The 15,482-nt window shown below is 43.8% G+C and overlaps 2 protein-coding genes across 6 annotated transcripts; both read right to left on the bottom strand.

The window, feature by feature from the left end:
* Window positions 1-3,411: 3,411 nt before the first annotated feature.
* LOC115132732 (ras-related and estrogen-regulated growth inhibitor-like protein) lies at window positions 3,412-5,017 on the bottom strand. The gene is made up of 4 exons (XM_029665462.2): window positions 4,862-5,017; window positions 4,596-4,649; window positions 4,404-4,480; window positions 3,412-4,234 (listed from the first exon to the last, which is right to left on the bottom strand). The coding sequence occupies exons 1-4, from the start codon at window positions 4,929-4,931 to the stop codon at window positions 3,818-3,820; spliced, it is 618 nt and encodes a 205-aa protein (XP_029521322.1). The 5' UTR covers window positions 4,932-5,017; the 3' UTR covers window positions 3,412-3,817.
* A 793-nt stretch (window positions 5,018-5,810) lies between these two features.
* Window positions 5,811-14,781, bottom strand: LOC115132731 (transcription intermediary factor 1-beta-like). Of its 5 annotated transcripts, none has more exons than XR_010464318.1 (10): window positions 14,024-14,781; window positions 11,040-13,822; window positions 10,630-10,721; window positions 10,329-10,461; window positions 10,054-10,246; window positions 8,445-8,608; window positions 7,534-7,639; window positions 6,898-6,966; window positions 6,483-6,626; window positions 5,811-6,233 (listed from the first exon to the last, which is right to left on the bottom strand). XR_010464318.1 is itself a non-coding variant. In XM_065020464.1 (10 exons), the coding sequence occupies exons 6-10, from the start codon at window positions 8,513-8,515 to the stop codon at window positions 6,180-6,182; spliced, it is 444 nt and encodes a 147-aa protein (XP_064876536.1). In that variant the 5' UTR covers window positions 8,516-8,608; window positions 10,054-10,246; window positions 10,329-10,461; window positions 10,630-10,721; window positions 11,040-13,822; window positions 14,024-14,777; the 3' UTR covers window positions 5,811-6,179. The 5 variants fall into 5 exon arrangements, 4 of the variants coding, with proteins under 4 accessions (XP_064876536.1, XP_064876537.1, XP_064876535.1 ...); XM_065020464.1 differs by having other exon boundaries at window positions 14,024-14,777; XM_065020465.1 differs by having other exon boundaries at window positions 8,445-8,562; window positions 14,024-14,777.
* Window positions 14,782-15,482: the final 701 nt, after the last annotated feature.

Raw genomic sequence — 15,482 nt, 5'->3', positions numbered from 1 at the left:
GTGAGGTCAGGCACTGATGTTGGGCGATTAGGCCTCGCTCGCAGTCGGTGTTACAATTCATCACAAAGGTATTCGATTGAGTTGAGGTCAGGGCTCTGTGCATGCCAGTAAAGTTCTTCCACACCGATCTCGACAAACCATTTCTGTATAGACCTTGCTTTGTGCATGGGGGGCATTGTCATGCTGAAACAGAAAAGGGTCTTCCCCAAACTGTTGCCACAAAGTTGGAAGCACAGAATCATCTAGAATGTTGTTTGCTGTAGAGTTAAGATTTTCTTTCACTGGAACTTAAGGGCCTAGCCCGAACCATGAAAAACAGCCCCAGACCATTATTTCTCATCCACCAAACTTTACAGTTGACACTTGCATTCGGGCAGGTTGAGTTCTACTGGCATCCACCAAACCCAGATTTGTCCGTCGGACTGCCAGATGGTGAAGCGTGATTCATCACTCCAGAGAACGTGTTTCCACCTCTCCTGAGTCCAATAGGGGAGCTATATACTACTCCAGCTGACGCTTGGCATTGTGCATGGTGATCTTAGGCTTGTGTGCGGCTGCTCAGCCATTGAAACCCATTTCATGAAGCTCTCAACTAACAGTTAATTATGTTTACGTTGCTTCCAGAGACAGTTTGGAACTCGGTAGTGAGTTTTGCAAATGAGGACAGATGATTTTTATGTGCTACGTGCTTCAGCACTCGGAGGTCCCGTTCTGTGAGCTTGTGTGGCCTACCACTTTGCGGCTGAGCTGTTGTTGCTCCTAGAAGTTTCCACTTCACAATAACAGCAATTACAGTTGACCGGGGCAGCTCTAGCAGGGCAGAAATTTGACAAACTGACTTGTTGTATAAGGTGGCATCCTATGACGGTGCCGCTTTGAAATTCACTGAGGTCTTCAGTAAGTCCATTCTACTGCCAATGTTTATCTGTGGAGATTGCATGTCTGTGTGCTCGATTTTATACACCTTTAAGCAACGGGCGAGGCTGAAATAGCATCCAATAGATGCACTATTGTAAAGTGGCTGTTCCACTGGATGTCATAAGGTGAAAGCACCAATTTGTAAGTCGCTCTGGATAAGAGCGTCTGCTAAATGACTTAAATGTAATGTAAATGTAATAGTGTATCTATAGTATTTTCATACAGCATTATTGTGTGTCCACAAGGAGAGAAGGAAGCTCATTTAGACAGTTGAGAGTCGCCCTTCCTTCTCTCTTTTAAATACATTTATTGGAAAGGTTAAGGAGAGCCTGGAGGAGACCCAGTGATCCCAGGGTGGTTACGCCTGAGGAGTGGGACCTGAACAAGGATTGTCAGTGAAGAATAGGCCTCTTGGCAGGGGACAGACAGGCAGCGATACGCTGTGAACCTGTGGCAACCAGTGGTGATAAAGACGAGAACACATGGAGAAGCGTGAGAGGCTCTGTGTGTTATGGAAGGTGGGCATGGACGTTTTGCTTCTTTAGCCCCGTTTACACCTGGTAGAAACATGATCCTGATCCACATTCTGATTGAGTCCAAATTTTAAGACGGGTGTAGACGATTAAAAGACGCATTGTGATCTGAATGTGATCAGATCTTCATGCCCACCTTCAGAGGTAGTCAGGCACGCATTGTCACTGGATATGTAGACGGATCTGGAAAGTAAAACCATTTAAATGATCATTATGGCACCAATATTTCTTAAAATAAATTTAAAAAAATGTTTTTAAAGAATATCTGTCAAATCATTTGCATTGAGGGAGGTACCAGGAAATCTGGGCACAATGAGTATACAGTGGACATATAAAAGTCACATTTCAACACCATGCACAATCAGAATGTGGACAAGATCTGGACACAGGACCAGGTTTAAACAAAGCTTTTGAGCAGTAACTGATAAAGATGAAGTACCTGTGGGGACTGCCTGAAGCGCCGGGGGCTGTGTCAATATCGAGTCCCCCACTGCTTGTCACCACAGGGGTGGCGAACCCTCCTCCTGGAGAACTACTGGGTTTTCAGGTTACTGCTCCAGCCCTGCTAAACACTAACACCTGATTCTACTAATCAACTGCTCATCAGGACCTTGCTTACATATCCTTTCTGCTGGATGTTTGTATGTGCAAACTCACAGCATTAGCAAAGAAACCCACATAGCCTCCTTGAGCCAATCTGCCTCTTGAGATGTGGTTTCTGTTGGGGCACCACGTGATGCTCAGGTGTTACGACTGGAAAACTCCCACGCTTGGCCACAATGGTCATCACGCTGCAGTCAGTATCCCACACTTTGATCCTGCCAGGTCAAGTGTGTGAGTGAACCTGTGAGTAAACAAGGGGGCAATGAGGTGGCACGAGCTCCCCTCTGTTGTGAATGAGGATGTTAGTTTTTATTGGTTTCATTTGGTCAGTGAAATCGAATGCAGTGGAGGAAATGGCTTTGAAGTGCAGAGTTTAAGTGCACAGACTTCAGGGTGATTGACTGCATTTCCCTTGTAGTTGACCTTGGTTAGAAAGTCATTGATGGGAGCATGGGGGTTAGATTGGCTACTTTCGCCATAGGGATGCTATGGGATTAGGCTTGGAGATCTCAGTTCAGCGATCTTGGAGCAGATTTCTGATTTGTGAGAGAGCACAATAAAGGAGAACTTTTTGGAATGTCAAAATGTTTGTGTTTTCAAAATGGTTTTGCATTAAGTTTGATGTGTTTCACCCTTCACATAATGGAATTGAATGGATTTCTGTACAAATAACCTTGGAAACCTTAGTTGAGATGATGTGGTTTGGTTCATCTTTACCTCTAGCTAGAATGGGTGAGAAGATGTCCCCCTCTTAAAGTGATTTAAAACCTTTTTTTAATCTCCAGCATGGTTTGACAAAGAGCTTAAAAAAAAGAGATCGCACTTAAGCATTTGTTTGACATTTTATTAGGAAATCTGTAATGTGTACACTTTGTTCACTTAAAGTCTAATGACTTGTATAACAAACATGACTTCAGTTATCATTCATGAAAAGTTCCCATTTTTTTATAGAATCAGTACTAAAATGAAAGAAAAGACGTTGGTCCAGTGCATTAACAACCCTGTGAAAAAGTAAAGTGGGCCTCTGCATTCTTAGAACACATCAAATGTACAGTACACAAAGAGACATAGACAGTACACAAAGAGACAATATTGACATTATTGAACATCCTAAAGATGAACAGAGAATTGGTCCCCCAATAGCTGGCCTTTCAAGATGCCTTGAAGTGTGATGCTGGTGGCATATATGGAAACACAGAAAAGCTACATGTATACTGAGGCAGCAAGTTTAATGACCAGACCATTATAATGAGTGAAACGGCTACACATTCTCATCTGTCTTGCATAGATTGTCAACAGTCCAAAAAAGGATTGTGCCAATGACAAGGCCAAGCTGGCCTGACCCTTAGAACATTCTGCATACTGATGCAGTTTAGTAAAGAAAAATAAATTGTCTATTGCACATAAGTTTTCCACAATACTTCTTCCAGGCATTTAAACATGATACCATTTGCTTTACAGCTGGCAATTCATTGTACGGCAATCTAATATATTGGACATTTAAGGGCATGTAATGCTACTTTAGTCCAGCTGACCTCAAGAGTATTTATTTTGCAGTAAGTAGATTGTCCAAAGGCCCGTTCGACAGGATTTGATTGTCATTCTTCTCATTTGAGTAAGAATCCAAGCAGGGTGAATTCAGTTAGGCCGTACTGACCTATTCCAATATGGAAACGTAGCGAACCACTTCACGCACGGACAAGTCCCGGACCGTTTGGACGCAGAACTATCATCTCAGTGTCTCTCATATTAGGCTATTGGAACTACTCAGTTCTCTTCCTCCCGAAAACGGCAGACATGCTTCTCACGATACCTTTGATCCCAGCTGCCCCCTTCTTGAGCGCCCTCGCCTCTCGGATAAGGTCGAGCAGTTCGTGAAATACCAGCTGTACCCCATGGTATGTCTCCGCTGCAGAGATCTCGAAAAAGCCACAGTTTGTGGAAAGGGTGAGGAGGCGTCCTTCCTCGCTGGAGACGGTGCGGCGATGCTGGAGGTCGCGTTTATTCCCTACGATGACGATGGGAGGTGCGCCGGGGAATTTGCTTTTGGCTTGCCGGATGCGCTTCACCTGTTGCCGCACCACGTTGAAGCTGGCACGGTCACATATGCTGTAAACCAGGATGAAACCGTCCGCCCACTGGAGTTGTCGGTTGCTGATGTGTCCCGCGCCCTCATCATTCTAAAACACATGAAGACAAAATACATTCATTTAGTAAACCCTTTAACCTCCTTGTTTAATAGAAAACCTCAATCATGCCCTGACTGTTGGAGTGTCCACTAGACAAAGTCTGTTACCATTATAACGTTATTATAATGTAGCCCGAATGATATACAATGTTTTGCCTCACCTGAGGGCAAAGTGAGTCCCAGATATTAAAACAGATATCCCGTCCGTCTATTCGGTCAGTATGACTGTAGATGGATTCTGTAAAGGCAAAAATAACGGACCATTTATATACTTGGTTTGATCGACTGTAACCTTTTGATATGAACGCAATTATAGCATTACCAATGGATCAAGTCAAAAGACCAGCACTTACCAATATCGCCGTATTCGCCAATAAACCTTCTAGTGAGAAACCGCACCGTGAGAGCTGAGGGCAGAAAATAGCGCAATTGATGAGACATGTTGATCAGTACATGTATTAGCCCTACACAAGGAAAGACATTCTACGTTGCATTTGGCCACCGTAACTCGTCTACTTTCAATGATCACAAATATATGCTATTCATGGTGCACAAAGACTGTCAATGTCATGAATAAACGTGCAAAAACATTTCAAGGATTCATTAAAATTATTCTCACCAGATTTACCGACGCTTTCAGCTCCAAGTAGTAAGAAATTAGCCTCCACTTTTTGCTGACTTCCTTCCATTGTTTTGTTGTAGTGGCGCGTGCGGATTTAGTTAGACAACCATTTGTTAAAAGGGTGCAACGTTTTCAGTGTCTGCTCAACGTGGAGGATACACAAAGTGTAAAATATATGGGATTGTGCCGTGTCAATTTATAAGGGGTAGGCGGGCCCGGTTCTCTGATGGCTAAACCTACGGGCCAATGAGAGGACTGTGCGCTTGTCAGAGGCCAATGCGCTTAATATAGAACTTCGTAACTAGCTGATTAACAATACAGAATCATAGTAGCGGTAAGTAGTTTGCTGCTTTTTTATTTTTGATTGTATTTATGTGTGTGTGTGTGTGGGGAGGGGGTGCTGACAAAAAAATTGTTTGTCTGCACTACATACGCTATATTGGTCCACAAATACAGCACATTAAAAGGCCCAGTGCACTACTATTTTTCAGGGGTACTGCAGCCCCTTTACGCTCCGCTGCTATGTACAGAATAGCATAATACCCTAAACCTTCAAATGTATCAATTTCATATTCAGTTGTTTGAGTTTAGTTAAATGGACACATTCATATGAAACCATAATCTTGGAAGTAACAGAACACAATTTATAGTCTACCAAAAAACACCAAGTACACACTAAAATAACTTGCAATTAAGTTACCCCACTCTGTACAGTCATAAGATCAAAGGCAGGAGGACCTATATGATGGGTAAACAATGTTTTGCATTCAATCAATTTACTGATGACCAATGCCACCCGGTGGTGGTAATATTATTGACATTTTAACTTACCATGGTCCTGTTTGAATAGTGCCCAGTAAGATTTTCACAGAGTTGTACAAAATATGCACACAAATGTTTATTGTAAATAGATACGAAATATAAAAGATGCACACACACACACAAAAACACTTGAAACACTTTATCCCCAATGTTTTTAACCAACTACAGTTGCGGCCAAAAACCCATTTTCAGAAAACGAAATGTTATTTTAGAAAACAGAATTTTTTAAAGATGAGTGTGGTTCCGATATATTTGGAGGCAACTGTACAAACATGTTCAGCAAGCAATTCAAATCAATACATAAAAAGACAGGATTCTTTTCCCATTCTTTATCTTTCATTTCGTCCTGCGTGAAATGTCTTTGCCTGCACGCTCTACCTCGAGAGGTCTCGGATTCTTCCTCATGGTCACTTTCTCCTTGTCCCCCTCTTGTTCCGCCTCCTCCGCTTCCCCTTGGTGGGGATTGACGAGCAGCGAAGGGTGCAGGGTCCCCTCAAATGTTTTGCCCAGCTCCTTCCCAAAACATGCCTGAAGTCGGTCCACTGACCTGGAATGGTGAGAGAGAGGAAATGGTGATGAAAGAGCAACAGAACCAGATCACTATTGATGACTAAAGAGAGCAATAGAGTAATTGTTTCGTGAAGTAAAAAGGTAGGGGTTGAGGGATTATGACAAAGAAAACAGTCGTCATTTGGAAATGAGGGCCTACATATGGAACTGTGGCCGTCATATGCATTTCTCTATAGGAAATCAGGGTGAGTTGAGACATGGACACAGCCATCGTGAGTCTCCTCACCTTCACGCTCTTCAACAGTGTGTGGAGGAGAAGCCAGACATCGGACACAAATTCCGACGGGGTGCAGTAAGGGGGGACCAGTTTCCGTAGCAACTGTCCCCGTATCATGGTGATGTCAATGTAGTGAGAAGACCGGGAAGAGAGCTAAGGAGAAGAGAATCAATACCATTTCTCTCTAAAGTCAAAGCAATACGACTAACATCAAACTGCAATTGTATACATTATATTCAACACACAGTTGAAAAACAAAGTCATACTTCATTAAAAGGACTAGTCATTTGTCAGCAACCTACATGGTAATAAACATGAAAAGTTTGTGTTTATGTGTGACATTTGAATAGCTAACACTATGACAATACTAAGAGGGATGTTGAGGATGTAAAGGTAAATGCAGTAAGTTGCACTTGTCGATTACCTTGGCTGATCTGTAGAGGACAACGCTGCACTTTCTGCATAAAAGGACGAGTAGTAAGCGCTCACATCTCTGTAGGGTTAATACCAAAGGGTAAGAGATGGTTTACACACACACACACACACGGTCCAGCAAATCCACACTGTAGACCAGTGTTACCCAACTCCAGGAGCCCCAACACACATTTTTGCTGTAGCCCCAGACAAGCACACCGGATTAAACTTGTCAAGTAATCATCAAGCCCTCAATGAGTTGAATAGGTGAGTTTGTCTGGGGTCACAACAAAAATATGTACTGTTGGGTAACACTGCTTTAGAGTACAATAGACAAAACACCTTGAGTGGGCAAACTAACAGAAGCAATAGTGATTTAATGGCCAGACTGGGTTAAAATAACCACTTAAGCCCTAGTCATATCAGAAATACATGGTTGACTTGTTTCTTTCAATGAAAAATCAGATAATTTCCATTAAAATAGGGTCAGGGTCAATAAGTACTAGAAGCAGACACAGTAAACAATACCAGACCTTCGTAGACATGCTCAAACAGAGAACTGGGCATGCACAGTCATGCGTCTACACAGACGCACATATTGAAGTGAAAGATCGCAGACGTGCCCAGACAAAGTAAAAAGGCTCACCATTTGGTCAGGAGGGCACATACACAGTCCCCCGTCGGTCCCGCTGTAGTCCTGCAGCAACGCCAGATCAGAGAGGTCCCGGCACAGCATACACTGCCAGCTCTCACTGGGAGAGCAGTATTGCATACATCAGGCCAATACAGAGAGAGAAATCTCAATGCTTTATTTGGGCCCCTCTTTCCACACAGGGGCCCACATTTGAGATCCATATACAATACAGATTCTAATAAGAAACCAATTATTTAAGTAATACAAGTAAAAAATATATAATATACACTGAACAAAAATATAAAAACACAACATGTAGAAAGTGTTGGTTCCATGTTTCATGAGCTGAAAAAAAAATTCCAGAAATGTTCCATAAAGCCAATAAGCTTATTTCTCTCAAATGACGGGCACAAATTTGTTTAACATCCCGTTTAGGTGAGCATTTCTCCATTGCCAAGGTAATCCATCCACCTGACAGGCGTGGCATATCAAGAAGCTGATTAAACAGCATTGTGATTACACAGGTGCACCTTGTGCTGGGGACAAAAGGCCACCAAAATGTGCAGTTGTGTTAGAACACAATGCTACAGATGTCTCAAGTTGATGGAGCATGCAATTGGCATGCTGGCTGCAGGAATATCCACCAGAGCTGTTACCAGATAATTGAATGTTTATGAGGCCGATACGTAAACTTAATAAAGAGCAGTGATACTAGCAAGAGCATTGTGCGGGTTCTTCCCTTTTCTCATAATGTTCATTTTTCTACCATAAGCCGCCTCCGTCGTTTTAGAGAAATTGGCAGTACGTCCAACTGGCCTCACAAATGCAGACCATGTATAATCTGATGAAACGGTTTGCACAACCGAAGAATTTCTGCACAGAAACCATTGCAGGAAGCTCATATGTATGCACGTCATCCTCACCAAGGTCTTGAACTGACTGCAGTTGAGTCGGAACCGACCTCACTGGGCAAATGCTCACTTTCGATGGCCATTGACAAGCTGGAGAAGTATGGTCTTTACGAATGAATCCTGGTTTCAACTGTACCGGGCAGATGGCAGACAGCATCATGTGGGCAAGCTGTTTGCTGAGGTAAACATTGTGAACAGTGCCCCATGGTGGCGGTGAGTTATGGCATCCAAAAAAAGTATTAAATATATAATATATATTGATTTGTTTGATAGTCTTCAAAGTAACCACTCTTTGCCTTTGACAGCTTTGCATACTCTTGGCATTCTCTCAACCAGCTTCATGAGGTAGTCACCTGGAATGCATTTCAATTAACAGGTGTGCCTTGTTCAAAGTTAATTTGTGGAATTTCTTTCCCTCTTAATGCCTCCCTCTTATATAGAAGATATCCCTATTTGGTAAAAGACCAAGTCCATAGTACAGCAAAAAAAGCTCAAATAAGCATTACTTTAAGACATGAAGGTCAGTCAATCCAGAAAATGTCCAGAACTTTGAAGTGCAGCAGCTCAAACCATCAAGCATTATGATGAAACTGGCTCTCATGAGGACCGCCACAGGAAGGAAGACCCAGAGTTACCTGTTCTGCAGATAAGTTCACTCGAGTTACCAGTCTCAGAAATTGCAGCCCAAATAAATGCTTCAGAGTTCAAGTAACATACATCTCAACAACTGTTCAGAGGAGACTGCGTGAATCAGGCCTTCATGGTCGAATTGCTGCAAATAAGCCACTACTAAAAGGACACCAATAAGAAGAAGAGACTTGTTTGGGCCAAGAAACATGAGCGATAGACATTAGACCGGTGGAAATCTGTCCTTTGTTCTGATGAGTCCAAATGTGCCATTTTTGGTTCCAACTGCCGTGTTTTTGTGAAACAGAGTAGGTGAACGGATGATCTCCGCATGTGTGGTTCCCAACATGAAGCATGGAGGTGGTGAGATGGTGTACTTTGCTGGTGACACTGTCTGTGATTTATTTAGAATTCAAGGCACACAACAGCATTCTGCAGTGATACGCCATCCCATCTGGTTTGCGCTTAGTGGGACTATCATTTGTTTTTCAACAGGACAATGACCCAAAACATACCTCCAGGCTGTGTAAGGGCTATTTGACAAAGGAGAGTGATGGAGTGCTGCATCACATGGCCTGGCCTCCACAATCACCCAACCTCAACCCAATTGAGATGGTTAGGGATGAGTTGGACCGCAGAGTGAAGGAAAAGCAGCCAACAAGTGCTCAGTATAGACGGTTGGAAAAGCATTCCTCGTGAAGCTGGTTAAGAGAATGCCAAGAGTGTGTAAAGCCGTCATCAAGGCAAAGGGTGGCTACTTTGAAGAATGTCAAATATATATATTTTTTGTCTAACTCTTTTTTTGGTTACGATATGATTCCATGTCTTATTTCATAGCTTTAATGTGTTCACTATTATTCTACAATGTATAAAATAGTAAAAATAAAGAAAAACCCTTGAATGAGTAGGTGTTCAAACTTTTAACTGGTACTGTATGTTTTTAAATCACTGCTCATTCAGAATGCAATTAAGTTATTTAATTAAACAAGCTTACGTTGATAAGGAATAGATGGGTGGAACGTGACACTCCCTGTGGAAGTGCCGTCCACACACGACACACAGGGTGAGATTCCCTGACATCCTACATGTTGTGCAGTGTTTCCTCCTGGCCAGGAGGGGGCGTAGCTGGTGGGTGCTCCTCAGACTGTCTGGGCTCGACATGGAGGAAGGAGCAAGGAGACTGGTTGCTGGAAGATGTGTAAACCAGTGTCAGCAAGAAAATGTGATATTAACACACATTCAAACCAACACTGTGAAAGTTGGCCTTACCGGCGTGTCCGTCTGTATCACCTGAACGATAGTTTGCTGCCCTTTGACCCCTGGGAGGAGTTGGAAGCGGGTTGGCGGGACGCTAACATGGGCGTCAAGGATGGGCATCCAAAGCAAAGACACCTGGGGAAATCTACAGAGAGCCATGCACTGAGGTTAAACCCACAATATGATGTATGCATGCATGTACAAACTCAATTAAGCTACACACCATCACACTGAAGTAATTCATGCCCAAAATAATGATTTGTGCCGTTTTTCTGGTTGACAAATGTTACAATAAGGATAGAAAGATTGTCACCTGCTATTAAGCCGAACAGACGCCTGGCACCCAGTCTCTTCAATACGGTCAGCAGCACTGACATCAACATCAGCCATATTGTCATCTTCCTCCTGTATGACAGCAAGATAAATAGTTTACATTTTACTGTTCTGTTGGGAAAGAGTGAGACAGCCATAGCGCTCAGATGAAATAAAAATAAATCATATTAGTCATGAAAATGCTTCAAATGAAATTGTTTAAATACACTCTGACACCATTACACTATACGCTACACCAACAAGAGTTTATATGAAAATAAATGGATTAAAAAATATTTCCACTTTTGTTTGGTATGAAAGGCAAGAGACTGCAGAAAGACTTAACAGGCTGGAATTAGTTATGATTCAGGGCATTAACTAGGTAGATTTGGACTAAAAGCAAACACTTACCACTATCGGAGAGCAGAAATCATTGCTGAGGTCAAGGGTGAGGTCAAGTTCAACTTCCTGAGTGCAGCTGGGGACACTGACCACATTGACAGTGTCATTTGTGGATACCTCATTGGTGGTTGACATGTCTGTCTGAATTATCTCTGTGCAGTCAGTTACGGCTAGGTCCCTCTGCAGAGTGGACTGCATAAACTGGTTCAGTCAGGACAGGGTCTGTCTGCACGGTTTCAGTCTCATTGAAGTTTGACTGGACAATTTCATTCGGCAGGGTTTCTGCCCTGGCAGAGTCTGTCTGCACCGTTTCAATGAAGGAAGAGTCCGTCTGCACCGTTTCAATGTAGGCAGAGTTCGTCTGCACCGTTTCAATGTAGGCAGAGTTCGTCTGCACCGTTTCAGGCTAAAAAACATCCCTTTGGACAATTTCAGTCACATTAACCATTTGTGTGTGGACAGGGTCAGTCTGGACAGTTTCAATAGGTAGTGTGTCAGGCATAATCACTCTGATGGGTTCCATTAACCCTGTAACTGATAAGCTGTCTGTGGCTGGCGGTTCTTCCTGGATTGTGATCCCAGATACTTGTGTGCTTACGTTGACAAAGTAGGTCTGGTCAGTTTCAGTATGCACAATGTCGCTTTGAACAGTGTTAGAATGCACAAGGTTAATCTGGACAGGCACAGTTTGTGCAGGTTTAGGCATGTCTGTCGTCACAGACTCCATTGGGCCTGTAACTGGCCGTAATGTTTGTTCCTCCTTGATTCCAACTACTTGAGCAGGAACAATTACCATCTGGGCTGTTTTATTCTGGAAAAGTACTGTCTGGTCAGATGCAGTCTGGACAAGTTTGGCCTGGCTGGTCTCATTCTGGACAAAGTCTGGCTGGGCAGTTTTATTATGGACAATGTCTATCTCCGTGGATTTTTCCATGACAAAGACTGTTGGATTTGGGTCTGCCTGGACGAGGTCAACGTCTGACTTGGAAATTTCCATTTGTACAGAGTCTGCCTGGGCATTAGCGGTGTGTACGAGGAGAGTAGAGGCGGCTTCATCCTTTCTGCACAATCCTGACTGAGCAGTGCCATTCTGGGCAGGCTGCTTGGTGTCCTGGACTGTTGAAATATTCTTTACCCGTTGAAATTCTGATTGGATATATTGGACCAGTGGACTGTGACTGAGGAGCTTCCTGCTGAGAGGATGTGATAGTGTCTTATTAACAAGATTAAGACTATCAAAGGCCAGAGGTGTGATCTTAATAAAACATTTAAAAAACAGGCTTCAAAAGGTTTCCAATTACATTGCATAATGCGGATATGAGGAATTATTGAATTATGAATTATTCATAGCTGATCTACAATTTTTATACTTCAGATAACGCAACACAATAGTCATTCCAAAGTTTCCCCAAATTGCGATTTAGCAAAACGTTTAACTTTCCATTATTTACTCAACCTTCCAAAACCTAACTGACGATACAAAACAGGACAAATCGACAAACTAGCATAAAATGAGATTTGGGACACCAACAGACAGAAGATGGATTTGAGAGGAAGTAAAGAGATGGGAGGAAGAAGAGGACACATGAACTACTAGGAGATACTATAGATAAGAGGGAAATTAACAGTAGACCTTTCTTCACAACTAACCATAGGGCTCTTTGGAGAGGTGGGGTCTGGCAGACATGGTGGGCGGAGTCCTCCTGGGACAGAACCAGCTAGCACTTGGTTTTGACCTCCTCTAACATGGCTCAAGATGTTGAAAAAGGGCACGTCATTACAAATGAAGACCAGGCTTCCATTGTCAAGCCTGCCCACAGCGCCAGTGGGACCAGAAACTGGAGCGCTGTTGGACAAAACCAAGTATGGGGGGACAGCCCTTACACATCCAAAGCTGGAGGGAGTGTTCACAGTACCAGGAAAAAGAGTGGCATTAGCTGATGACATGCCCCAAGTGACGGAGTTCCCGGTGACAGGGAGTGTGAAGGGAGCTAAAACCACCTGATTGGCCGTCTTCACACTCCTGCCAACAACCAGATTTGATTGACGGCTGCCTGAAGCCTTAGTAGCTTCTTGTCCATACACTGTAGCCGTTGCATTCTGGTCCGTAATGTTGGGTGTAGCTTCTCTTTCTATGACAACGGTAGCAGCCACATCCCCAGCCTGCTTTTCAGTACCTATAGGGGGAACCCTCTCACAGGAGGAGTCCGCTGGTACCTTCAAGGGCTGCAAACAACTTAGTTTAATTTGAGGACCCACATTTTCATCCCCTGCTTTCCTTTTGACATGAAAGGCCCGGGAAACAAGTTCCACCATCAGGTCAGACTTTGAGGAGGCACCCTGATACCTGTGATATGGGACAGGGGTGTCCAGTGCAATCCCTGATCATGATGAGCAGTCTTTGTTTTCCGCGTTTACAGTACATCGCTGGGGACCTGTTGCATTCACAGCAGACGTAGAGGACAAGGACAGAGGGCTGTCAGAGCGGGAAGAGGATAGTGCCTGTAAAGAGAGTCCGCGAGAGTCAGGGGAAAAGTGGTAAAATGACAGTCTCTCTGGTTCATGGGGATAGGGGGAGGACCGGGGGCAAGAAAGCGAGCGCATTAGTGTTGGTTGACATTGGGAGAGGGGAGCATTTCCCGCTGACATAATGGAGGTTTCCTGGGATGAAGGTGACAATGTTGAGGATGCTCTGCCATTTCTCTGCTGTTCCAGAGAAGATTGGGGAGGATTGATTTGAGTCTTTCTCAGATTTAGCCGAGCAAACGGGACCTCCTTAGTCACAATTTCCCCTGAACGAAAACAGAATGACATACACATTAATTAAGAGTGCAACTTCCACCATCTTCTACTATTTTTCTCTAAGCTGTAACAAAATCTTTCTGGCAACATCAAGCCAACAAAAAAGCAATATCCCTGCATAGAGATGTCATTATTCACAAGTGCGACAAATCTAGACGCATCACAAAAATCACAGTGCTTTGATAACGTACCAAAACATCCAAGGGTTTGGTGGATGTCCTGGCCACAATGGAGCTTCAGCTCCTTCATTGTAGACACTGCACTGGGGTTTTTGCCTAGAACACCTTGCAGCTCAGAGTGGATCTGAAAGGGGAAAGAAGAGGACGGTAGGAAACAAGATGGTGAGACAACTTGAGCACTGGTGGGTCAAGAAAGGCAAGATTCATTTTTTATGTATAGTAAAAACTTCAACTAAACGCAGTCTCCCTTTTAATAGCCGGACATCGGCACACATTCCGGCAAATAAAACACCTGTTTCAAATAAAACACTTAAAATATATATATTTCTTTTTTACAAGGTTGCCACGGATACAGCTGATATTCCCAGTCATGTGCATTAAAACTTGTTTTTATTTTTTTATTTCTGTCATCGTTGCTAGCCATGGCGCCATGAAGCACAAAACTGAGGATGTATGATAGGCAGCCTAGTCTTTGCAAGTCTGATTCGTGATGGATTTGTAATTAGAATGTTTATACTGGTCACAATAGACAATATGGTTGTCTTTTCCATATTTTATTGAGCAAAAGCTGTGTGCATTAAGGAAATAGACGCCTGGCTCAAATACTGAAGATGCCCATCTTTAATAATCTAATAATGTTCAGTGAAGCAAATAAATGCTGGGCTATTAATCTAAGTTTTACATTTACATTTACATTTAAGTCATTTAGCAGACGCTCTTATCCAGAGCGACTTACAAATTGGTGCATTCACCTTATGACATCCAGTGGAACAGTAGTGCATCTAAATCTTTTAAGGGGGGTGAGAGGGATTACTTTATCCTATCCTAGGTATTCCTTAAAGAGGTGGGGTTTCAGGTGTCTCCGGAAGGTGGTGATTGACTCCGCTGTCCTGGCGTCGTGAGGGAGTTTGTTCCACCATTGGGGGGCCAGAGCAGCGAACAGTTTTGACTGGGCTGAGCGGGAACTGTACTTCCTCAGTGGTAGGGAGGCGAGCAGGCCAGAGGTGGATGAACGCAGTGCCCTTGTTTGGGTGTAGGGCCTGATCAGAGCCTGGAGGTACTGAGGTGCCGTTCCCCTCACAGCTCCGTAGGCAAGCACCATGGTCTTGTAGCGGATGCGAGCTTCAACTGGAAGCCAGTGGAGAGAGCGGAGGAGCGGGGTGACGTGAGAGAACTTGGGAAGGTTGAACACCAGACGGGCTGCGGCGTTCTGGATGAGTTGTAGGGGTTTAATGGCACAGGCAGGGAGCCCAGCCAACAGCGAGTTGCAGTAATCCAGACGGGAGATGACGAGTGCCTGGATTAGGACCTGCGCCGCTTCCTGTGTGAGGCAGGGTCGTACTCTGCGGATGTTGTAGAGCATGAACCTACAGGAACGGGCCACCGCCTTGATGTTAGTTGAGAACGACAGGGTGTTGTCCAGGATCACGCCAAGGTTCTTAGCGCTCTGGGAGGAGGACACAATGGAGTT

This window comes from Oncorhynchus nerka, linkage group LG7, assembly GCF_034236695.1.
Source record: "Oncorhynchus nerka isolate Pitt River linkage group LG7, Oner_Uvic_2.0, whole genome shotgun sequence".
In the NCBI taxonomy this organism is placed as follows: Eukaryota; Metazoa; Chordata; class Actinopteri; order Salmoniformes; family Salmonidae; genus Oncorhynchus; species Oncorhynchus nerka.
Note: the sequence above shows the minus strand (reverse complement) of the source record. Positions and strands in the feature narration are given on the sequence as shown.